We start from the raw sequence: 24748 nt of genomic DNA, 5'->3' as shown, positions 1-24748 counted from the left end.
GCCTGTAGTCTTGAACTCATGGACATCACCAGATGCTGGGTTTCCTCCTTTTTAATGCTCTGCCAGGCCTTTACTGCAGCGGCTTTCAGTTGCTGTTTGTTTGTGGGCCTTTCTGTCCGAAATTTAGTCTTCAACAAGTGAAATGCATGCTCAGTTGGGTTCAGATCAGGTGACTGACTTGTCTATTCAAGAATATTCCACTTCTTTGCTTTAATAAACTCCTGGGTTGCTTTGGCTGTATGTTTGGGTCATTGTCCATCTGTATTATGAAACACCTCCCAATCAATGTGACTGCATTTAGCTGGATTTGAGCAGACAGTATGTCTCTGAACACCTCAGAATTTATTGGGCTGCTTCTGTCCTGTGTCACATCATGGATAAACACTAGTGTCCCAGCACCACTGGCAGCCATGCACGCCCAAGCCATCACACTGCCTCCGCCATGTTTTACAGATGATGTGGTATGCTTTAGATCATGAGCTGTTCCTCGCCTTCCTCCATACTTTTTTCTTGCCATCATTCTGGTAAAGGTTGATCTCGGTTTCACCTGTCCAAAGAATGTTTACGGCTTTTTAATACAGCATTTCTCTCATATTGTAGAGGATAGTGGAATCGCCATTATTCCCTAACCTGGATTTTTAGGTCATGATGAGGGAAATCGATGCAATCTGCTTTTTATGGTTCTTTATGGGATTTTCACCCAAATGCAGTCTAAAAAAACTGGGTAAACCTGTGGCCAGTAATCTTGGTACTACTAGCTTTTAGTGTTGGATTGCTTAATCTCTGCACAGGATAAAGGGGGAGGGTTATGTGTGGGTTCCCCAAAACACCTCTGCTTATTAACCCCTTCTCCCCCTTGAGAATGTAGAATGTTATTCATCCACCCCAGTGTGGGGAAGTGATCACATACGTATATATCTGTTTTAGAAAGAAGGTCAAGTTCACAGAAACACAACACAAAGCACACTTGTAATCTGGGCTAATTACAACACACAGCTGAGAGATAACTCAAGGAATCTCCTACCTTAAACTGACCCATTTTTGCTGGGTAACACCGCTCTATTTACGAGCGTACCTTGAGATCTGGGGAATAGCAAGAAACTCTACAGAGACCCTAACATGTATTAACCAGAATCCACCTTTTATCATTAGTTTTAGATCTACTGACACCCCACATATTTGGCCTTTCAGTCCTCTTCTTACTGCTCAAGTGTGCTCTAGTACCATTTATTTTTAGAAATAATCTTCACCCAGCTGGAAAACCCGAAACCAGGGGTTTGACTTAGAAAAGTTTTCACTTGCTTTCTATCCCATCTAAAGACAGGAAGTAAAGGGATCCCTCAATATCAACAAATACCATTTTCATTCACCTCCTGCTTGGTAAAACCATGGTCACCAGGGCAGAAAAACAGGCCTGGATAGCACACAGATGTTCTATTCCTTTTCCTGTTTACAAAAACCAGAGTGTTTGGTTGGATTTTACTTTGTAAATTACACCAAGTTTTAAAATGACATCTGTTCTTGCCAGGTGAACTTCACCTATGCTTCAGCACCCCCAATTCTCCAAGCAGATGCTTATTGACTTCTAAAATTGCTCTTCGAAGCTGCTGCACTAAATTGGAAGTAGTCTAGCTCCTCTCCATGAATTTTTTGCTTAGTTTAGGAGTTATGTCTCCGTGACCCTAACAGATGCTTCTTGGTACAGTTTTTTTTTTTTTTCCCCCCTACCCTCCAATTAACCAGGGGGGGGTCAAACCTAAACACTAAGTTTTATTTAGCCTTGATCTAGCTCAAATTAAAAATGATTTCTTAGCTGTATATATTATTTGTAAAGAGGAAAAAAAATACTTCAGTTGTGTTGCCTACATGCATGCTGGAATATTACACTAGTGACTATCTGGTAAAATTCAATTTGTATTCCTGTTAGTTGTGCCAGTGGTATATTAGCAGGTGTACGAACAGAGCAGAGAGATGATTAAAAACATAAAAAGACTGTAATAGGAAAGATACTTGCTTCTTTTATAGATTCTGCATTCTGACATGTGTTGTAGGAGATTAGCTGAGCCACAGCATGTAACCATCATTGCATCTGGACCTCAAGCTGTGTTGAAAAGCCATTCTTCTGACCCCATGTGGACTGTTCTTGGCAGTGGCTTCACCTCTAGCAGTTTCCATTTGGCAAGAAGAGAGATGACCTGGGCACAGAGATGTTAAAGTGCTTTATATACTGTCAGCAAGTTTCCTCTGCTATTGCTGTGAAGTAAATAATTTCCCTGTAGTTTATTTCTGCACATTAGGCTTGTATTTTTTTTTTTTTTTGGTGGGTTTTGCAAATCATTTGGGAACGGTAAGGTTCTGTGTGTAGTTGAGCTTTAGTTTACCAAATGTTTGGGATCAGAATTTAGGTGAACCATTTTAACACTGCTGTTACTAGCCCAAAGTAAGTTTATTATGACGAGCATAATCTAGAGCTAGGCATAGGGCCGGTATTCAAATGCCTACATGCAGCATGTTTTTATTGCTAATATTGTTTTTGCCTAGTGAAGGTTGCTGGCAAATTTGATGACTTCAGAAAGGTTCAGTTGCCTGCCACAGTCCCCCCTCCTGCTTTGGACAGCATAGTCCTCTTCTGGGTTCATGTCTAATGTACTGTTTTTGTTTCCATTACCCATTTATGTAGCATCAAAGAGAAGAGCAAGTGCGCGGTGTCAGTATTGTCACAGTGCTATCTCTAACGCTCAAAATAGTGCTGCCTCCCAGCAGTGGCAGCTTTTTGGAGGTCTATTCAGGGGAGGATTTTACTGTTAGATACCTTGACCAAATAATCTTTTAGATAAATTGTTGTTGAAATTAATGGACCGAGGAAATGGTCTGTTTAGTTTGTTGACTACTGTAAAAATATCCCTCCAGCCAAAGTATAAACTTCTATTTTGTATTCCCATTCACACCCTGGCATCCTAGTGTGTTGTACTTGTGTCTGCCTTAACATATGTTGTGTTGGGGCAACCCGTTCACATGAATGGTGTGGCAATTCAACCAAAAAAAGCACCATTTTTAGCAAGCACTACAACAGATGGTATTGTATTACTGTGCAATGCAGTGTGCTACAATACATGTCAATTCCAAATAAACCACAATGCATTGATGCATGTAATGTTTATTTTATTACTATACTTAGTAGAAAAGCCTTTGTTAGTAATGACACAAACTGTCTTTAAATCTTGAAGGTTCCAGGGCCTCGTCTATAAACTCTTTAGATCTCTCCATGGATTTTCAATTGGAATCAAGTCGGGTGATTGACTGACTGGGCCATTCTAGCATCCTTAATTTCTTTCTCTGATACCAAATTAGTTTCCTTAGCTTTGTGTTTGGGATCATTTTCTTGCTGAATTGTCCACCCTTCTTTTATGTTCAGCATTCTGGTAGATGGCAGAAGATTATTAAGAATGTCCCAGGACATTTCTCTATTTAGCCTTATAATAACAATCCTTCCCCGAATTATAATAACTCTGCCAGTACCAAATGCTGGAAAACAGCACTTCACCAGGATCTTCCCACCTCCAAACTTCACTGTTGGTGTTTTTTGGGTGATGTGCGGTGCCATTTCTTGTTCAAACAAGGTGTATGCAATGACATCCAAAGATTTCAAGTTTGGTCTCATCTCACTAGACTATATTCTCCCAGTATTTCACTGGCTACACCAAATGTGCAGTAAACCTTAATCTAGCTTTAATATACTTCTTCAGCAGTGGAATCTTGCACGGTGAGTGTGCATAGAGACCATGTTGGTTGAGTGAATTACTTTTGTTTTTTATGAACCAAACCGCAAATTCCAGGTCTTTCTGCAGCTCTCCGTAAGTAATCCTGGACATCTGTTGGGATTATTCTTTTTGACTCCCCTGTCATAAATCCTGCAAGGAGCACCTGGTGTTTTTGATGTTTTTTTCACTTTCGGATTATGTCCCCAACTTTGCTCACTGGAACATGCAGAAGCCTAGAAATGTCTGTAACCAATGCCATAATTTATGTTCGGCAACAATTAGGTGGCAAAGGTCTTGAGAGAGCTGTTTACTTTTACCCAATCATGAGATGCTACTTGTATGATCACTTTAGTGATGCAGGGCCTTTTTTTAGGCCATCAATTAGGACTACTAAACCAGCTGATATTAAACCATTCCACTTTATAAACTTTTACTCATAACTTAATGTTTTGATGTTTTGTGTTTTTTGTGTGTGTATGTATAATATATATATATATATATATATATATATATATATATATATATATATATATATATGATATATAATTATACTGTTGTGACAATGTGATGGTGGACCAGCAGCAGCAATTGGGGTAATCTGTGTACAAGGTTGTCAGAAAGTGAAAGAATGAAATAGTCACAATTGTCACCAAAAATTGCAATCCACTGAATTATCTTGTAAATGTAATGATTGATTACTTAAAATTGTGTTACATACATACATTTTTGTTCTTTTTCCAGCACCTTCCTGTATCTGAAGTTCTTGGTCGTCTGGGCGCTGGTGTTACTAGCAGATTTTGTTCTAGAATTCAGATTTGAGTACCTGTGGCCATTTTGGCTGTTCATCAGAAGTGTATATGATTCATTCAGATACCAGGGCTTGGTATGTATATCTTAAACCTACAATTGTTTTTTTGACTGTTGTCATTTTTCTAAAGTGCATCTCAAGGAAGTCTTAGATCTGCTAGGCTAGGTAGAACAGAACTGATAAAAGTGGCCTGGAAAGCTATGAAACAACTTCAATTATAAAAAAATAGAAAGTAGTAGAAGGCTGGGGTTTTCCCAGGCAAATCAAAAATGTATTCATAGACAAATTGAACATGCAATCATGCTGAATCAGTATAAGCAATTCACAAAGCGACATTCAACTCTGAATTGGTCATTCCCATATAGTGGAATCCCCTTGTGGAATATATGATCACTTTCTATGCAAAAGAAACCCCTACCCTTAAGGGAAAGGTAGGTAGATATAATGTCTCATAACCCAACATGTTTTGCCAACTGGCTTTTTCAGAATTATTTAGAGATAGTTGTTGGCACAATTAAAGAGGGACATTTCCATAAGTGTACCAATTTTCACAATTACATAGAGTGATCAGGTAGGTAAGAATGTTTATTGCAGAAGGGACATCACCTGCCTTTATTAAAAAAAAAAAGCCCTACAAATTTTTAAGAAGGGAGTTTAGTTCCACTTTAACCTACTAATTTTACTCAAGTAAAATACCAGCTTGACCTCCTGGGTGGTTCATTTCTGTCTGGATTTATATGTCTAAAAGCAGTACATGTCAAAGTAATAAATTTTATATTTTATAATATAATTTATATTATACTGTAAAATAAATTTTAATGAAAGACAATGTACTGCTTTTAGACATATAAACCCACTGTATTGCATTCAATACATATATTTTGTATTGAATGTTATACAAAATAATTTGAAATTTCTGCCACTCCCCCAACGCAATGGGCGCACAAACCGACGTCAGCGGGAACTCCCAGGTGACTCATCAGATGTGGATGGCGCCGCCCTGGGGATGCGAGAGGACAGGGATCGCGAAGGACGCCGGCGGACCAGGTAACATAGTATTTATCATTGTTTTTCATTGTTTTGGCTACCCCGAGTGTGACTCGGGGTTACTGCTAGAGAGGTTATACTTGTTAGTCCTACTTTAACTTAAACTGCAGCATACTGACTATTCACATCATCACAATTAACATGAAAAAGGGTAGGTTTTAGCACAACACTAAATGTGTTGTGGTGCTATTCATTTTGAATGCCACATAAACTAAAGCACACTGCAATGTGCCTTGTTGTGAAGATTGATTTTGCCACAATAAAAAGACATGGTAATGCAGGGGGCCACAATGCACCACAGAATATATTGCTACCAATTACTGCATTGCACTCCAGTGTAAACATACCTTTTAAACACACTGGCTTAGACAATTATTGCTGTTCATTGCAAGTTGCATGATAGCTGCACAACTACTATTTTCAGGAGATCAAAAATAACAGCCCCAGTTTTAAGACTGGCTTACTGTAAGGAAGTATAGTATTTTCATTTTTCCACTGGAATATTTCACAAGTTAGAACCTAATTGGCTTGTATTTTATTTTAGATGACCAATCAGGTCAGTGAATGTAAGATTAGAATGCCTGGTAATGCTATAAGTGCCAAGTGATCTTAGTTTTTCTGTCCTGTTCTATAATGTGATCGCCTTCATCTTGCTAAATAATAAATGGCAATATATCGAGAGAACTGACAGACTATATTTGGCATAATGCTACCATATATTGTGTGTGGCTAGGATCCCAGAGTTGAGAATCTGAATGATTGAACCAGCCTGGTATAGAAGGTTTATTACCTTAGGCTTTTAACTTGTCTTTATATGTAAAAGTTTAAATAATATATCAGTAAATTTTCTCTAGTCTTTGGCTAACTTTTTCTCTGTTTTGTTTGTGTTTCAGGCCTTCTCAGTATTTTTTGTCTGTGTAGCATTCACATCCGATATAATATGTCTCTTATTTATACCAGTGCAATGGCTGTTTTTTGCAGCCAGTACCTATGTATGGGTACAGTATGTATGGCATACAGGTAAGATTGTATTTTCAATATTTGTATTGCAACATATTGTCTTGTTTAAATAAAAAAAAAAAAAAAAAATTGTGATGTTTTCTATATCTGTGCACCCAGACCAGATATAGGAGTACTATTACATTTTGGTACTTTTGTGTTAAACAAAATATTTTGAGTTCTTCTTACAACCTTTACTGAAAGTTCCCCTGTTACCACCTCTAAAATAGTTTATGTTGTGCCAATGCAAATAATGTGCTTGTGATATTTTCATATGGAAATAAAATATATTTGATTTGCCATAGGTTGATGTTTGCTAGGGAGGGATTTTGTTTCTCTACTAGATTAGCGTACCTACAATCTACAAACTCTAGGTTGAGATAATTATATCTTAATGTGACCTTAAAAGTTCTGGAGGCCTGGGCCTTCCCAACCTGAAACTACATCATGCTGCCTCTTTATTGGTTATGACAGTTAGGTCCATTAGTTAGGTCAGTTAGGTTTTTTTTGAAATTTTGGTTCTGTACATTACCACAATTAACTTTAAATGAAACAACTCAGATGCAGTTGAACTGCAGACTTTCAGCTTTATTTCAGGGGGTTGAACAAAAAGATTGCCTATGTGAGGAACTAAAGCCTTTTTTATACACAATCACTTCATTTCAGGGGCTCAAAAGTAATTGGACAAATTAAAAGCTGAAAATAAAATGTTCATTTTTAATACTTGGTTGAAAACTCTTTGCTGGCAATGACAGCCTGTAGTCTTGAACTCATGGACATCACCAGATGCTGGGTTTCCTCCTTTTTAATGCTCTGCCAGGCCTTTACTGCAGCGGCTTTCAGTTGCTGTTTGTTTGTGGGCCTTTCTGTCCGAAATTTAGTCTTCAACAAGTGAAATGCATGCTCAGTTGGGTTCAGATCAGGTGACTGACTTGTCTATTCAAGAATATTCCACTTCTTTGCTTTAATAAACTCCTGGGTTGCTTTGGCTGTATGTTTGGGTCATTGTCCATCTGTATTATGAAACGCCTCCCAATCAATGTGACTGCATTTACCTGGATTTGAGCAGACAGTATGTCTCTGAACACCTAAGAATTCATTCGGCTGCTTCTGTCCTGTGTCACATCATGGATAAACACTAGTGTCCCAGTGCCACTGGCAGCCATGCACGCCCAAGCCATCACACTGCCTCCGCCATGTTTTACAGATGATGTGCTATGCTTTGGATCATGAGCTGTTCCACGCCTTCTCCATACTTTTTTCTTGCAATCATCCCTCCCCCACAAATCTACTCCAGGCCTTTTATCTGCTTATTTGATAGTGACATAACAAAGGAATTGCCCACACTAGCCCATGAAATTTGAGTCAGTTTGTCCAAATACTTTTGAGCCCCTGAAATGAAGTGATTGTGTAAAAAAGGCTTTAGTTGCTCACATTTGTATGCAATCTTTTTGTTCAACCCACTGAATTCAAGCTAAAAGTCTGCAGTTCAACTGCATTTGAGTTGTTTCATTTAAAATAACTGGTAATGTACAGAACCAAAATTAGAAAAAAGTTGTCCAAATATTTATGGACCTAACTGTATGCTTAATTGGATTCATCACGAAAACATCACACTATGGATGTTGGTAATCTTATTTATCTTACCTGTTTTCCCAAACATATTGTAAAAATGCTGATTTAGGTAAAGGACTGTGGGGAACACATCTTTATGGCATTCTAAGTGAAGATCGTTCTTCTAATTAAATATCCGTATGAGCCATTTTCAGGGGAATATGGTTTCCCCCACATAATTGTATACATGAAAAAAACTACTTGTTTGGTGTAAATATACCAGAGCAATAATGTTCTAGTTATTCCATATCTCTGTTTATATTACAGGCTGTAGCCTTTTTGCACCTTTCTATTTTTTTTGAGCATTTACATTTTTTTTTTTAAAACCTTTAATTTATTTTTTTTTCTTTCTTTCAGAAAGAGGAGTGTGTTTACCTACAGTTTCACTATGGATACTGTTTGTATATATTGAAGCAGCAATCAGGTTTAAAGACCTGAAGAATTTTCATGTTGATCTATGTCGTCCATTTGCTGCACACTGGTAAATTGTATTCCCTAATGTTTGTGGTCTCTTTGTGATGATGATTGTAGCTGTTGGCTTCTAAAACTTTGGTTATTTAGCTGCTTCTCTTTTAGTAATCTTAGTCTGTTATACATAACTAGTGCAGGTGGTGAGTGACTGAGAATATGAACGTTGGAGGATCAGCACAAAAGCCAGGCAACTACCATTCTTTAGAATTTTATAAGGTGGCCTCATACTTTGTGCTTACTGTAAATAGGGATAGTATAATATTCAGTGCAGGGCTGTAAATAGCTACAAAGGCTTGTTGACCTCTATTTATTATAGTTAAATAACAGCAAGTCAGGAACATAAAATGTCAAAGATCCCCTGACCATGCTACAAGTGCCAAGAAGTTTTGTTTTCTTTGTGCTGTAAAATTATCTAAGGCTATATATACAGGGAACAGTGTGAACTGACTACATAATAAATTATTAATACTGCTAAAATAAAAATAAAAAATACATGGGTAGGGAGAATATTTTGTTTACTGCTGGAATTACATTTTTTTAATGAAAACCTGCAGAGCCACAGGATTATAATGGGATGAAATAGTGTGAGACATTGGGCATTACCATTTGTTTTACTTGGTACATCAATTCACCCTTCTTGTATCATGACATTCTAATGTGTCTTTTAGTGTATTTGATATGCAAAAAAAGCATTTAAGAATCTCTTTCATTGTAGTCCTGTGCATACATTTGATTTCCAGCTACCTAAAAAAGTATAAAAATTAGATATCCAAATGCAGCTGTGTTGTGGTCCTGTGCTTTTTATTTTTTTTTTTTTTATTTTTTTTTTTTGTAAAGCAGAATTGTATGTGTGTGTAAATGTTTTAACTTTTAGTAGATAATGTGATTGGGTGACCATGCACCATACAACAACATTTAAGCAACACTTGTTGCAGCTGAACGAGGAAGCGAGAAAATGCCTCTTTATTTATAGGCACCTAGCATCTTACAGGTTTTAAAGGTTTATAGGAAAACTGTGAAAAGTTATCTTTTCTGTGGTTTAAAAGCAACTCCTCAGACTTTATTCTTTGGCTGTAGGTATAAGAAGTGGTGGGTCAAGGAGAGGCAGATATTTACTTATCATTGGTGGATATCTGCCAATCTGTAGCTTCCCTAAAGCTACATACACACGTCCAATGGTTCTCGCCCGATAATCGGCTCAAGGCCGATATCGGACGAGATTCTGGCGTGTGTACAGCGCCTGTCATTTATCGTCTGAACGACTGTCCTGGCGGTTCCATGGACGATGAATGATGAACGATCCTAATGCAAGGGAAGGGGGAGAGCGCGCAGCAGGGTGCCGCTCCATCGTTCTCCCCCTCCCCTCTTCATAGAGCATAATGGTGCTATATGTACAGCACTCATTCATGCATCGTGCAGTACTTTGTCTTTGGAAAGGATCGTGAAAGATCCTTTCCAACGACAATAATTGCACCTGTGTATGCAGCTTTAGATTTGAAATATGCTACCGTAACAGAGCTGTTGTTGTTTTCTGTGTGCTTTTTTTCTTAATTGTATTTTCTTTTTGTTTCCCAGTATTGGGTATCCTGTTGTCACTTTAGGCTTTGGCTTCAAAAGCTATGTCAGTTATAAGATGCGGTTAAGAAAACAGAAAGAGGTACAGAAAGAAAATGAGTTTTACATGCAGCTCCTTCAGCAGGCACTACCCCCAGAACAGCAGATGTTACAGAGACAAGAAAGGGAAGCAGAAGAAGGTTGGTATTTTTAGAGCCCAAAAACCAATCCTAGTAATACATTTCGGCAAATAATCTTTACTGTTGTCCCTATTTTTGTTTTGGATATATTCTATGCTGTATGTAAGGCTACCTACTTTTGTCTTGTAAATGATATTTCAGGAATGTTTGCTTTTGTTGTGTTATGTTTTGATTTTTTCTGAAGTATTTATTTAATGGCATGTTGGCTGCAGATTATTGCAGGTTATCAGCTCAAAACTGTAAATGGTATAGAAAAGCAAGCAAGGAAGGACATGAACGACAAGCTAATCAAAACTTGGCTTTTGGCCTAAATTGCTTAATATGTTTATATAGTAAGGTTACGCTGCCTCATTGGTAACTTTTTCCTTTTCTTCCCATTTTCCAGCTGCCAAGGTTTTATCAGAAATGGATCCTTCAATACTGTTACAGCACAATGGACTCTCAACAAGTAAAAAAAATTCTAGCACCTTACCAGAGCTGGAGTATAAAGAGAAGGGTAAAGACAAAGATGTGAAAAGACATAATTTGGGGATTAACAACAATATTCTGCAGCCTACAGACTCAAAAGTTCAGGAGATTGAATATATGGAGAACCATATCAATAATAAAAGATTGAACAATGACTTGGGGAGCACAGAAAACCTCTTAAAAGAGGACACATGCACCACCTCATCTAAAAATTACAAGAACACCACGGGGACAGCAAACTCCTCTCCTCGGAGCCACAGTGCATCCAATGGGAGTATCCCTTCATCATCGTCCAATAAGAATGACAAGAAAAAATGCACTAGTAAAAGTCCAACTACGCACAAGGATCCTACGGAAAATTGTATCCCAAACAACCAGCTTAGCAAACCAGATACATTAGTAAGGTAAGTGGTACAAGCTGCGAAAAGCCTTTAAAGCTGATATCAAAGATAAGTGAATACTGTTTGAAGTTTAAGGCATGTCTATTCTTTAATCTTTTTGTGTAGTTTTTTGAAGTCTGTGCAGTAATGCTGCATTAAATTTTTACCTGTAATAAAGACCAGTAGCAGCTGCTCTTTGCCTGTGCAGAGTGACCAGAAGGAAACCTTCTTTCTCAGAGCTTATTGGGGCATTCAGTTTATACCAATCTGCTGGAGTTGTGTTGGACCTAGTGCCCTTTTGTACTGCTTGCTATGAATGAATGCAGTCTCTGGTCTATAAATGGTGCACTTTTGTAATTACTGGAGATATGTTTTCTAACTGCAGGAGCTGCCACCTTAAAATAGTTTGTGATCTAACCTCTGCCCTCCCCTATCATGTGTATGCACAGTCTTTCACACCTGCTGCTGTCTGAAGCAACATTTCTTAGGACATTTTAAATGTCCGAAAGCTTTTATTGTGCTCAGATTGCTTTTCAACTAAGCCCATCCATTTTTTTTTTTTCCCCCCCAACCTACTTTCATATAATAATTTAAAACCACAGTTACATTCAAAACAACAAAACTAACTAGTAATTTGTTTTATTTACAAATTATGTCCTCTAATGGGAGGGGTGTTCCATTTCTATATAATTTGTCCCTCCCTTTAAAAAGCTCAGTTGTTTTAGTTTCACCAAAAGAACCATTCCTTCGTCTTCTCTTAGCTGACACATGCAGTAATCTTTAAAATTTGTGGATACGGTCCAGGAACTATCTCTTGCAATTTTCTTGCATACCATTAATTTATTGGAAAACAACAATGCATTTATGTATAAATATTAAGGAATGTTCTATTAATATTAATATGTTCTATTATGAACGAAGGTGAATCTGCAGAAAAACATGGTATTTTTAATACGAAGTGCTTGTCTTGAGTATTACCATTTATCACCCACATGTAAACTGGCATACAAAAATGTATGCCCCCCCATATTTTATAGCATACTATCACACTATCACAGGAATGTAATTTATAGTGTTTCACGAAGGTCACCAGTATGGAGAAACTGTCTGAAAATCTGTAAATTCTCTAGTCTGTAAGAAAGCTGCCATGCTGGACCTCCTATAAAGTATCGCTGATTGGTAACTTCCCTGGTCCTGTACTTTATACCTGTTTGACATCATACTTGAGATTAAAGAATGGAGCTGAGCTCCTGTTCTCAAAGTAAACCTGAACTGTCATGTAAGCTGAATATTGTCAAGGCTTCCTGGTGGAGAACCTGGCTCTGCTTCCTCCTTTGGTCAGTTCTGCAATTTGGAAATATTGAGTGTCTAGACCGGAAGTTATTTCAGGGTAACTCTGCATACCTGAAGTAAGTATACAACTGGGCCTAATGAGTTACCAACCTTGTAGCGATTTTAACTTTTTTTTTTTTTCCTACTTGTCCAGAAATGCGTGCATTGGTTTACTATGTGTTTATATGCCCTGATACATGTTGTGCCATTACCTGAAATGCCGTAGTATACGGAACCTATTGAAAACATTCTACTTGCTATACTCTATTTTATAGAACATATTTTCTTTTGCTTCATCTGAAAATTCAGAGGATTGATTCAATAGCTACTATGAAGGCTTTAGAATAACATAAGTTTACCAAAAAATGCTCTAATTGTGTTTACACTGTTTGGTCTCAGGAAAGCCAAGCAATCCTTTCAGACAGACAGAATTTCCCTAAAGTAACTCAAACTGGGAAAAAATAGTGTGATTCTCTTTATGGTTAGCTGAAGTGATAGGAAATTTATAACTAATTTATTGCCATGAAAATGCTGTTGGCTCTGGGCTTTATTGAACTCAACAAGTCCAAATCATGAAGTCAATGAGACTTCCTAAAAATGTATATATTCTTATCTTATTCTTAGTAAATCAACCTATACCACCTACAGCTGTAAATCAATTGTCTGTATCTTTACTATTTAACAGAACTTTTCTGCAAAATAAAACTCCCTATGTGTAATGCCGCCCAAGCCTCCTCTCCTGGGACATTTGAATTGGTGTAAAAACAAAAGAAAGTGTAGCTACCTTATATTGGCTGCATTTCACCAATGGAAATAAATGTGTCCCTTTTTTTGCGTACTTTTTTGAAAAACCCTGGGCGTGTCTGCTTTGAGAAATTTTTCTAGTCAGGCTTTAAAACTAAAGCTGCGTACACACTTCCAATTTTTGTCGTTGGAAAGGATCTTTCACGATCCTTTCCAACGACAAGGGAGTGCACGATGCATGAACGATGCTGTACATACAGCACCGTTCATGCTCTATGGAGAGGGGAGGGGGAGAGCGACGGAGCGGCACCCTGCTGCGTGCTCTCCCCTTCCCTTTCATTAGGATCGGCTGTCGTCCATCGTCCGTGGATCCGGCAGGTCGGTCGTTCGGACGATGGACGACACCGACTGTACACACGGCAGATTTTCGCCCGATAATTGGCCGATGCCGATTATCAGGCGATAAAAATCTGACGTGTGTACGTAGCTTAAGCATGCACATGTCAGTCAGGTGTCCCACATCTGCATGCTTTTATGTTGGTGATGGAGAAAGAATTAAACACTAATACACCCCCGTACTTACATCATGGGTGCTGGCTTTCTGATTGTGCACGGCTATAAAATTCTGATTTGCCAGACCTCAATCAGTTTTCAGTTCCACCTCAGTTCATCTTAAATATGCCCAATGCAGAAATACTTTTTGTATCTGAGTATATGTGTGTATATAATATACATTTTTTAAAAGTAAAGTTTATTTTGCATTTGTGGATGCAAAAATTCACTATGCTAAACTTTTTGGAAGCTCTCTTGAGCCTATGCAGTAACACTACGGAATTGTGTGTGTGTGTGTGTGTGTATGGTGTGTTTTTTTTTTTTTTTTTTGCATTTATTTTTTAAATGCAAGTTTGCTATAGGACGAAAAGATCACAGCCAACCAATGCTTGTTTATGGTCCTGTCATTTGCTTAAGGAGATTTCTAAATTCTTTAAATCCTAATAAATTTGAGATTAAATCCTACAATTATTTACAAATTTACTAATCCTAAATTGTTGCAGTCTGTTACAGAGTGATGTACTCTGTTTCCCCTGTCCCGTGATTTTTGAAACATGCTGCGGTCATCAAATTCAAAAGAAGTTTAAATTTGATGGGAATAAAAGTGTACATTTTCTTTTTGTTATTTCTCTTATTACTTTTTTTTATTGCTTTCTTTTGTTCCTAGGTTTAAGAGGTTAGGGAAAACCTCTGGTACACAAAGAGCTATAGACCATAAAACTAAAGGCTTAAAAAAAAATTGGGTCACTTAACTCCAAAATGACTTTACAGTACCTTTGTATTTCTGCATGATATCTCGGTGTCATTACAACTTCCATAGTTTTGCAAACAGGGTAGGGGCAGTACAGGCACCTGTTATCTCCCATTACATGACAGACAATGGGCTGCAGTGTATGCCTGTCCTATGGCTTACCCATAGTGACTACATCTAAATGCTTCCTTTATTATGCAAAGCATCAGGTCATCATCTATCTGCTTATTGGTTCCCAACCAGGTTATTGCCAGTTTGATTCATTCAATATCTCCGACGTATTTGGTACACTATATAAGTGTTATGTGAATTCCAGAAACTCGATACACTGATTGTGCTGTCAGTAATGATTCTGAAGACCATTATTTGGAAATTCAGCTGCAAAAAACTAGGGCCAGGCCTTTAGACACCCATCCTCCCTGGTTGTCCTTGGACTCCCCCATGTTGGCCCAGCTGTTAACTTTTCATAGGTATTAACCACTGCATAGCAGTGTTCACCCAGTCTCCCCGTTTGTACGAGCTAACCTTCTAACACATTCTACTAAAAATGTAATTTCTCTTGATGGAGATAGTTTACACTACAAGGTTGGTGGTGCTGTTTGTTTTAAGTTCACTTTAAGTGTGAATGAGCCTTAATATATCCTGTCTCTTTACAGATGCCATTGTAATAAGTTGCTCAGTGTTGTTCACTTCAGTTTTAAGTTTCAGTTTTAATTTTTTGGCTGTCAATGTATGGGTCAAATGGCTAACTGAGCTGATGATTCCTGCATAATCTTGGGTGTAAGTAGACCTTATCCCAGCACTGTAAGCAAAAATCAACATTACCTAAAATCTGCATGTAGTGATGCCCAGAGCTTAAAATAATGAAGGCACACAGCACTGAAAAGGAATGATAGAGGGAAAAGGAGACTTGGTCATGGTTCATATTTTATTGGGAGAGGAGTTGGGAAATATTGATAGATATGACCAATACTCAAGAAGAAAAGTATCCAGAGTGAATGTTGTACTGCAGTCACTGTGGTTTTCCATGGGGCTTGTAGTTTTAATTTGAGTATAAGAGCGCTTGGAGACCTGTCACCGGACCATTCATTTTCTTAAAGTTGTGCATGCATTTAACACATTTTAAGGAATTTAACCTTTTGTAAACTTCCACAAGCTCAGAGACTGTTTCTGGGTGTCTCCATCTTGGATTTCAGAGCAGCCTCTGATAGCTCAAAGTGGTCACTCAAGTAATTGCCTTTGCATCTCTTCTGACTGCTACATAAAAGATTGTGAGATGGGGGGAGAGGAGGAGATTAATGAAGGAGCATGAATAAAACACTTGCAAAGTAAAGAAGGGGGGACTGTTTTGGTGTTCATTCTTTCTGAAATTTCCCAGCAGGTGTGGAAACCTATTTGAAGTCAGGGCAAAATAGTTTATATAATTTAAATGCTGCAAATAATTATATTAGAACTGAACAGTGTGATGTTATAGCATCTGAAAGACTTTGTTTCCTTGACCTCACTCACACCTTCTTTCCTTTCATCCACTATTAATTCTGCTTTTTGGATAATATATTGCATGCGTTTTATTTATTTCTCCAGGCTGGAACAAGATGTAAAGAAGTTAAAAGCAGATTTGCAGAGCAGCAGACAGATTGAACAGGATCTGCGCAGTCAGATCAGTGTACTTACAAGCACAGAGCGGGGAATTCGAAATGAAATAGGGCAGCTCAGACAGGAGAATGAGCTGCTACAAAACAAGTAAGTCTTCATACAAAATGCAATGGACATTTTAACATCATTTACCAACAGACAATCAATTGTTTTTTGTTTTTTTTTTTTCTTTCATCAGATTGCATAATGCAGTTCAGATGAAACAGAAAGACAAGCAGACGATCAGTCAGCTGGAGAAGAAGTTGAAAGCAGAGCAAGAAGCTCGAGCGTTTGTAGAGAAACAACTTATGGAGGAAAAGAAGAGAAAGAAATTAGAAGAAGCTACAGCAGCCAGAGCAGTTGCCTTTGCAGCAGCAAACAGGTAGTTTTATACGAAAGTGGCATGTAAAAATTAAAATTTAAGGTACATCTAGAATTTTTTTTTATTTTTTTTATTTTATTTTTTTTTTAAGCATAATCGTGGCCTTCACTATAACCCTTATCCTCTTAGTAAAAAATTAATGATATTTTATCAGTGGATGGAATTGGAAAAGCTGTAATCAGGCAGTGGAATAACACTTTTCAAACTTTGCTTATAAACATGATCATTATTAAAGGAGAGGTGGGGCTTGCTCACTGTGCCTGGAGGACACTTTCTTCTTAAATTTCCAGCATACTATAAAGGGGAAACTCTCTAGAGCTAGAGTACAAATGACATTAAGGAAGGGTGGTATTACCATAAACATAAACCATGTTGGAGGAATATTCTCCTGCTGAGTGGACAGAGTCTGATGGTTATAGTCCTGGTTCCTGGGATGCATGGGAAGATGGCCTTGTACAGCTTTACCTGGGACCAAGACTGTCAGGTGCAGTAGAAGACTAGCACTCATTTGGAGTACTCTAGGAGGTCAGTGACACCTCTGTACACAAACACCTTATTTGAACCCAGCTTTTCATCTCCACACAGGTTTCTCTCGCTGGAGTCCACTGACCCCTGCCATGGTGTACCAGATCCCAATGCCTTTGTTCCTATAGTGTGTGTGTGTGTGTGTGTGTGTGTGTGTGTGTGTGTGTGTGTGTGTGTGTGCCTCCTGATTATATCGTAGACCCAATTACCAGCTCCCCTGTGCTGTTTGTTTGTTTTGAAAACTAAAAAACCTTCTAAGCCATTTTTCTGCTAGTCCTTCATTTAGTGCATTTCAAGAAAATCTTAGTGTGAGATTGTGATCCTCCACCTAGGCACAAGAGGGATGGGGATTGGCAGGGGATTATCCAAAGTCTTACTTTAGGACCCAATGCCTAGTTTCACCCTAGAACATAAAAACAAAGGTGAACAAGCATAATGCACAATAAATCTTTCTAAATGCTGCTCGTCCATTATTTATTTATGGGCCTTTTTCTCTCTTATTAGAGGCGAATGCACAGAAACATTAAGAAGTCGGATCAGAGATCTGGAGAGTGAATGTAAAAAGTTGTCAATAGACATGAAAGTTAAAGAAGACCAGATAAGGGATTTGGAACTAAAAGTTCAGGTATTGCAACTTTAAATTTATATTTGTGGTTGGTGTTTTTCTTAGTGGGTACATTTTGTAAACTGTATTTTGGTTTCTTTCACATTGAAAGGGATAATGGGCAGAATTTTCTTATAAATTGTTTGAATTTTGATAAACAGGAAATTATATACCTCCCTTCCAATCCTCCTCTAACACATTCTGCTCTACTATTTCTTGCCTTGTAAAAATAAATATATACTGACCTATATCTGTCGTCTAGAGCACCTTTCAGCTTTGTTTGCAGGGGTGGGGCAGGAGGACCACCAATCCATTGCTGCAAATATATCTCTACTCTCCCCTTGCATTTAACATATATAGATTCTATTTTCATTATTTTTTTATTTATTTTATTGGGGATCTTGTAGGAAATGCCCTAAAATTGTGACGGTTTCTTTATCTATTTCAGGAACTACGAAAGTACAAAGAAAATGAAAAAGATACAGAGGTGTTAATGTCTGCACTTTCAGCCATGCAGGATAAAACACAGCACTTAGAAAATAGCCTCAGTGCAGAAACCAGAATAAAGCTGGATCTGTTCTCCGCACTAGGTGATGCAAAAAGACAGCTGGAGATTGCCCAAGGTAAATGGTGCCTTACTACATGTTTACCCTATTGCTTCATGTGACAAACTGCGTTTTCCTTGGTGACAAGACTGAAAAATGCTATATATCTAATTTACTTGCTGCCTCCAGCATTCTTGATGTCTTTCATGTTGTGTTCTGCATTATTAGTTTAAGGTTTTAGCCTTCATTTACATAGGAATTGGAGGAAGGAAGGGTGTTTACATTTTTTATGTAGATTTGGCACTTTTATTTCCTATTGCTAATTACAGTAATATTTAATAAAGTAATAGTAATACAGTAATATTTAAAAGTAAAGGTAGCTTTCATATTCCTCTCAAAATGTGCTTAATGTATTAAATACAAAACTGTTGGTTGGCATTAGTTTAAAATTTTTCACTGCTTAATTTGATTGGTAGTCAGCACAGGTCCCCATTTTCTGTTAATTTATTTACAAAGATAATTACCTAGTCATTGATTGATAGTCATATAATTACCATCATTGATATACCACAAAAAGTGAAAGACTCAACTTTTTCACAAACTGAAAAAAATCTGTGTGTAAATAGTATAAAACTTTTTTTAATACTAATTCTATAGGATAAAATAAAGTATATTTTTGGTCACTCATTTGTTTTTCCTTCAACTTGTTTCCTCCATAGGTCAGATTCTTCAGAAAGATCAAGAAATCAAAGACCTCAAACAGAAGATTGCAGAAGTAATGGCTGTAATGCCCAGCATTGCTTACACTGCAGGGACAAGTACCCTAAGCCCCGTTTCCCCACACTATTCTTCCAAGTTTGTGGAAACAAGCTCATCTGGGCTGGACCCTAATGCATCAGTTTACCAGCCACTCAAAAAATGAATGCCAGCTGCCATCAGCCCAACCAATCCCCCATGAATTTTGTCTGATTGGAGTCAACATGCAAAAGCATCTGTTGCAATTAAAGATGGAATTGTATTAAAAATACTGTATTTGTTGTAACTTAAACTGAAAAAACAAAGCTGATAACACCATGTTGTGATAGGATGAGCGCAGTGTTTATTTTTCCATTTTTTGTTTTTTAATAAACCTCACAGAATTTGCAGTTCATTATATAGCAGCTCCACACGATTCACACAAGTTTAGTCCATTATCATCTTTTTATTGTACATCTGTGTTTGAAGTTAGGTTGGTTACCTAAGGAATTGATAAACCCACATCAAAATATTTGAGGGAATATGTTCTCGTTTTTGAGAATATGCAGTGCTTTAACGAAAGCTCATTGAAATATAGGCCAATCATTTGGTTTGTTTGTTTTTTGTTTTTTTTTGGGTTTTTTTTTTTCTTTCCTATCCACCTTCTAAAATGTAAAGTTTCCATGCATTATGCCTTCATAAGTAGTGGCTGAGCTAAGATAAGCGAAAGCTACTTTACAAACATGGCTAAATTGACCCCTTTTTATATCCCTGGTCCTTTTTGGCTGACCAGATAGAGCTTCTATTATCAGCAAAGCTAGGTCATGTTTTAATTTTTTTTTTTTTTGACTTACCACACATAGAGATCATACTGCCATTCTAAAACTTTTTTGCGTTGTTGCACTGGATGCACCCTTCATTTTTGTGATGACGTGCATTCTAAAAACTACAGCTGCAGCATGGCACCCTGCCATTGTTCTGTAGCCAAAGCTTATCGGATGCACTGGCAAAACACGATGTCATGTCTGAGCCAATAGTGCAAATCGGCCACATTTAACGCAATGATCATGTTTAATATGATACAATTGAAAAGGCTCAGATTCATCAAAGGTGTGTTTTTAGTTTGTGTACATTTTGCCACTTTTGAAGGTCGGAAATGTTTTACCAACAACACAAATATGGCAGTAATATGAACAAAATATCTTTGATGATTCAAGCCTAAAATTGGCTGTTTCGGGTAGAATTTCTTTGCTGTAAAACATATTGCTATGACCTCAAACTCATATCATAGGTGCAGAAAGCTGTCCCATCACAACTGAAATTTAAGGGAAGTATGTTAAATGCAAATCTGCTGCTACAAGATGGGAATGCTACATGCATGATTTCGGTGTAAGAACCATACTTCTTCAGCTCATGTCCTTGTCCTATAGATAGTTTTGTGATTTTTATTCCTTAAAGTCGTAATCAAAACAGCAAACCGCATGCCTTTTTATTCTTGGTTGCCAATGGAAACATGTTAATTTTACCTCCTGCAGTCTCAATTTTTCTTCAGGTGTTTTGTAGCACAACCTTCTTCTTTTTCATAGTTTTTCTTTTGATAAATTAAAGGCTCATTAAGCATAATTCTGCATTGAATGTAAAATTTACATCATCCATACAATGTATGGAGCAGTACCTTCTTTTGGTCTCCTTTTATAGAGCTCTTCCTGTTCAACCAAAAACCAAATGATTGTTTACTTACTACACTCTCAGTTTCTACTATGCAATGATCAGTAACATTCCCAAGTTGGTTTATAAAGGGCAAAAAAAGGAAGCATCTTAGGTGTGTGATAATGTTATCTTTGTTAAAGGAGAACACACATTGTCTGCCAGTTCGTTGCATCCCCATTTTCTCTTTTTGGAGTAATAAACAGTTGTTATGGCTTTCAGGTGATATATTTAAAATACACAAAAGGGCAAGTCTACCCAGTGTGAAAAATTCATGTTCTAGTTAAAAAAAAAAAAAAAAAAAAAAAAAAAAAAAGTATTGCTTGGCACTAGTGCAATTATCCATCAACTGCATTTTTGCACTGGTTGCTTGATTTTCAGGCTTTATTTGGTAGTCAGGCTTCCTAATTATGTTCCCTTCTTTTATACCTGTGATAAATTCAACAGACTGGCCTTAAACAGCATATCCTTCTAGATGAAAAATTTTAGTGGTGGCAGGAGTGCTCTAAATGTCACTACAACCTCAGAGGTAAGCAGTGTGTTTCCAGAGCGTTTATTAGGGTGGGAAATAGGTCAAAATGTAAAGCTACATTTTTACAAATTGATTTGTTAAATGGGGGGCAAATTTGCTTAGTTGTAAAGTAGTGGATTACATCAACCTATACAAAATGAGCTGGACCAATATTAAAGGATGTTTGGGTCTAGCAACTTCCTTTGTTTAGAAAGACCTAAACAAACCAGTCCTATTTCAAATGGTTTAATAAAGAAGCCAATCGTAAGCATTGTATAACAGGATCTTTGGTGTCTGGAACATTGTTTACTTGGATGTATGTCCAAATGTCTCTTTGCCAAGTTACTCTGACCCATTTTAAGACAACCCACCAATAGCTCAGAGGAATATCACTGTTTTTGGTGGGAAAGCATGCAACATTTCTTTTCCAATTCATTGGTAAGCTTGGTGGACAATGCATACAGTAGATTATGATAACATATTTTTGTTCACACCGTTTCCTTTAAAAAAAAAAAAAATGTTAAACATGCAATACAGATAAAATGTTCTCAAAATACCAGCCAGGCACAGGCTTTTTTTCAAAGGAAAAATGTGTAAGCTCGCAAAAACCTGTTGGAGTAAGTTCCTAAAACCAATGAGCCTGGTCAGACTAACGTGCACATTTGCCATGCTGCTGCTGTTTCTCTTCATCTAAGGCCCCAAAATGTATTTTACGGTTATTGAGGTCACGTGGTAATTGTTCGTTTATGTTCCAAGAACCCTATTAAAAGATTTATTCTTTTGAGAAAAGGATGAAATTTTAAGAAATGGTCTTGGATAGTGAGAGCGCCTGCAATGGACCAAATATCTTAATACTGTGGGTAAAGTCTTTGTGTAAAGGGGAACGAGATTGTGGTGGCTTTGTTAATAGAACCGTGAAGTATTTCTTATTTGTGTTTCTAGTGGAATGGGTCTCGTTCAGTGCCTTGGGAATAGACTGTTAATGGTTCAATGGTTAGCTTTTGGGATTTACTTTTCTTTCTTAATTCGAGGACGTTTACAAAAAATATATTTAGTAATCCTTGAAATTTCCATTAAAGGAATGTCCTACTGAAAGGTTGACATCAGGCAAAAGCTTTACAATTCAGGTCCAAGTAGTAATTGTAGTTTCTGTTGGTCTTCTCTAAAACATGGTCATTAAAAACACAAACCCTTTGCTCTCTACAATAAATCATCATTTTATTGCTTTTTATTTGTGGGAATCGCATTATCACTACAAAAAGAAGCTAACATGGTAAAACCAAATATGATAGAATGCTCCAGAGAACAAAAATGTCAGACCAACAGTTGTGCCAAGGATTGAAGAAAGTTCCCTAAAACTACAGTACTTTTCACTCTTGTAAGAGTACAACTGTCTCCAAATTTACTATACAAATTTATTTTTAGTGTTTGGAATGAAGCAAAGACTTTTGTACCATCATGGGGTCCTCAATTCAACATAAAGTAGAAAAAGCAAATCCGTGCAATAGAAGTATTATCATTTCGTTCTGTTTGGATTAAACTTCTAGTTTTAGCAAGATGTGTATTTGCCATCATTACATTTTTTACCATCTTGTATTGCTGTCACCATTAAAGTGTTACTCAGATGTCTCATAGTTTTTTCCTGGCTTTGTGCAAACATGGAATCTCATTGACTGACTTTTGTGTTTTCAAAGTTCCCCAACTTTATTTTTTCTTGGTGCCTGAGAGGCAAATTTTGTTAATCACCCGGTCTTGGCTGCAATTCATTTTTTTTCTGTGGGGTTTACAATGAATAAACATTTTCTTGCAGATACAATGTTTTTTGTTCTTTTGTCACATATGTGTATTTTGCTTTCTTGCTTTTTTTGTCTTTATCAGATTAAATCTACAGCAAAGCCAAAGACTCCAGACCTACAGCCAAGTATTAAAGAATGATCTATCATGAAAAAAAATCCTGGAGACCTGGAAGAAAATGGTTTGGTCCCTGCAGTGCCCTGATTTCTGCATCGTTGAGTCAGTGTGGGATTACATTAAAAGGCACATCTACCTGCCGTGCATTAAAACCTTTGTATCTAGGAGATTTAAAATGGAACTAGTGCCACATTGAAAATTCATGATCAGGCAGATGTTTATTGCAGAAACAGGTGATGTCCCTTCTGCAATACTTGTATTTACTTGCCTGATCGCCACCCAGCTGTCAGATTTTGCTGGGCTGGGAATTCACAGCCCAGCATTTGTTACCAGGGATACCTTGTAATCCTGACTTAATTTTCACGTACTAGAAATGAACTATATGCACACATGGGGCATTTATGTAATCCCTGGGCTAGCCAGTCAAAATGGCCAATGGTCAGAATGCAGAAAAGAAGATGGTGGTGCCCACAACAGAATGGGGACAGGTAGTTATTGAGGGCTTTAGTTCCACTTTACTGCTGTTTTAAAGAGTGCTCAGACAATGGGTGCCTGCCACCACCACCAAGGCCTTACCTTTGGGCCCATTCAGATTGTATTGCCATGCACATTGCTGCACTATATTAACATTCATTACCCCAATGCATATTTTTATGGAGTGGCATTTTTTACTTTATTACTATAGCTCAACACAATAATCATTTAGTTCATTTGTGCCATGTGACGCATTAAGTACTGTATATAGTTCTGGGAATGCTCCGTAAAACTGGGTTTTGTTGCCTTTGTTCTCACAGTGCTTTGCTTCAGTCCAAAGATTCTGTCAAATGAAAAAAGTTCCTGGCAAAAATACTCAGCATTTTAATATGTTAGTACATTTTACAAATATATATGTTTTAACTCATTATAAAGCTTACAACCTGGATATAGCTGATAATCCATCAATAAATCTATGTACCTATGTATAGTCGTACAAGTAAATAATACAAATCAGATCTGTGTTTCTTTTCAGGATGAAATGAAGAGTTTGGGGTGAGCAATGGGATAAAATCAATCAAGGAATAACCCAAACATTGCAACCAGTGGGAAATTGTGTGGTTTAGTGTCAGCCAGTTTAGCAATAATGTTCCTCTCCAAAAGGTCTAAGGGTCCCAGCATGCTGGCAGCATCTCCAACATGGGTGCCCATCCGGAAATATATTTTTGTATAACCATGGGAACTCTATACCAGCTGCTAAGAAGTTTGTAACCTGCCTCTTCCTTTCCACATCGAATTGAGGTATGATGGGTAAAGTAGAGAATGTTATTCCTTTGTGATGTAGTAATGGTGAGGTCCAATTATAATCCAATAGGAACAAAGCTCTTGTGTTCTTGGGGAAGGGTTTCACTGACAAAATATGGTAAAAAAAGCAAAGTCCCGTGGATTGAGGGTCTTCTCAAAGTTAGTGGGAACATTCCTAAAATAGTGTCCAAGGCTCCATTTATAAAATGGAATCGGACATTCCCTGAAACACTC

General features: G+C 37.4%; 1 protein-coding gene across 1 annotated transcript in view; it reads left to right on the top strand.

Annotated features, from left to right (window-relative positions):
- MACO1 (macoilin 1) overlaps window positions 1-23141 on the top strand; it is a 30682-nt gene extending 7541 nt beyond the window's left edge. The window contains exons 2-11 of the mRNA XM_072419092.1: window positions 4503-4644; window positions 6510-6636; window positions 8587-8710; window positions 10276-10454; window positions 10840-11326; window positions 16266-16424; window positions 16516-16698; window positions 17728-17848; window positions 18276-18450; window positions 19092-23141. Coding sequence (XP_072275193.1) covers window positions 4503-4644; window positions 6510-6636; window positions 8587-8710; window positions 10276-10454; window positions 10840-11326; window positions 16266-16424; window positions 16516-16698; window positions 17728-17848; window positions 18276-18450; window positions 19092-19294 — 1900 coding nt within the window. The 3' untranslated portion in view covers window positions 19295-23141. The remainder of the gene's footprint in view (window positions 1-4502; window positions 4645-6509; window positions 6637-8586; window positions 8711-10275; window positions 10455-10839; window positions 11327-16265; window positions 16425-16515; window positions 16699-17727; window positions 17849-18275; window positions 18451-19091) is intronic.
- Window positions 23142-24748: the final 1607 nt, after the last annotated feature.

The sequence above is a fragment of the Pyxicephalus adspersus genome, chromosome 1 (assembly GCF_032062135.1).
Source record: "Pyxicephalus adspersus chromosome 1, UCB_Pads_2.0, whole genome shotgun sequence".
Lineage (NCBI taxonomy): Eukaryota > Metazoa > Chordata > Amphibia > Anura > Pyxicephalidae > Pyxicephalus > Pyxicephalus adspersus.
This window is presented reverse-complemented; position numbering and strand designations above follow the sequence as displayed.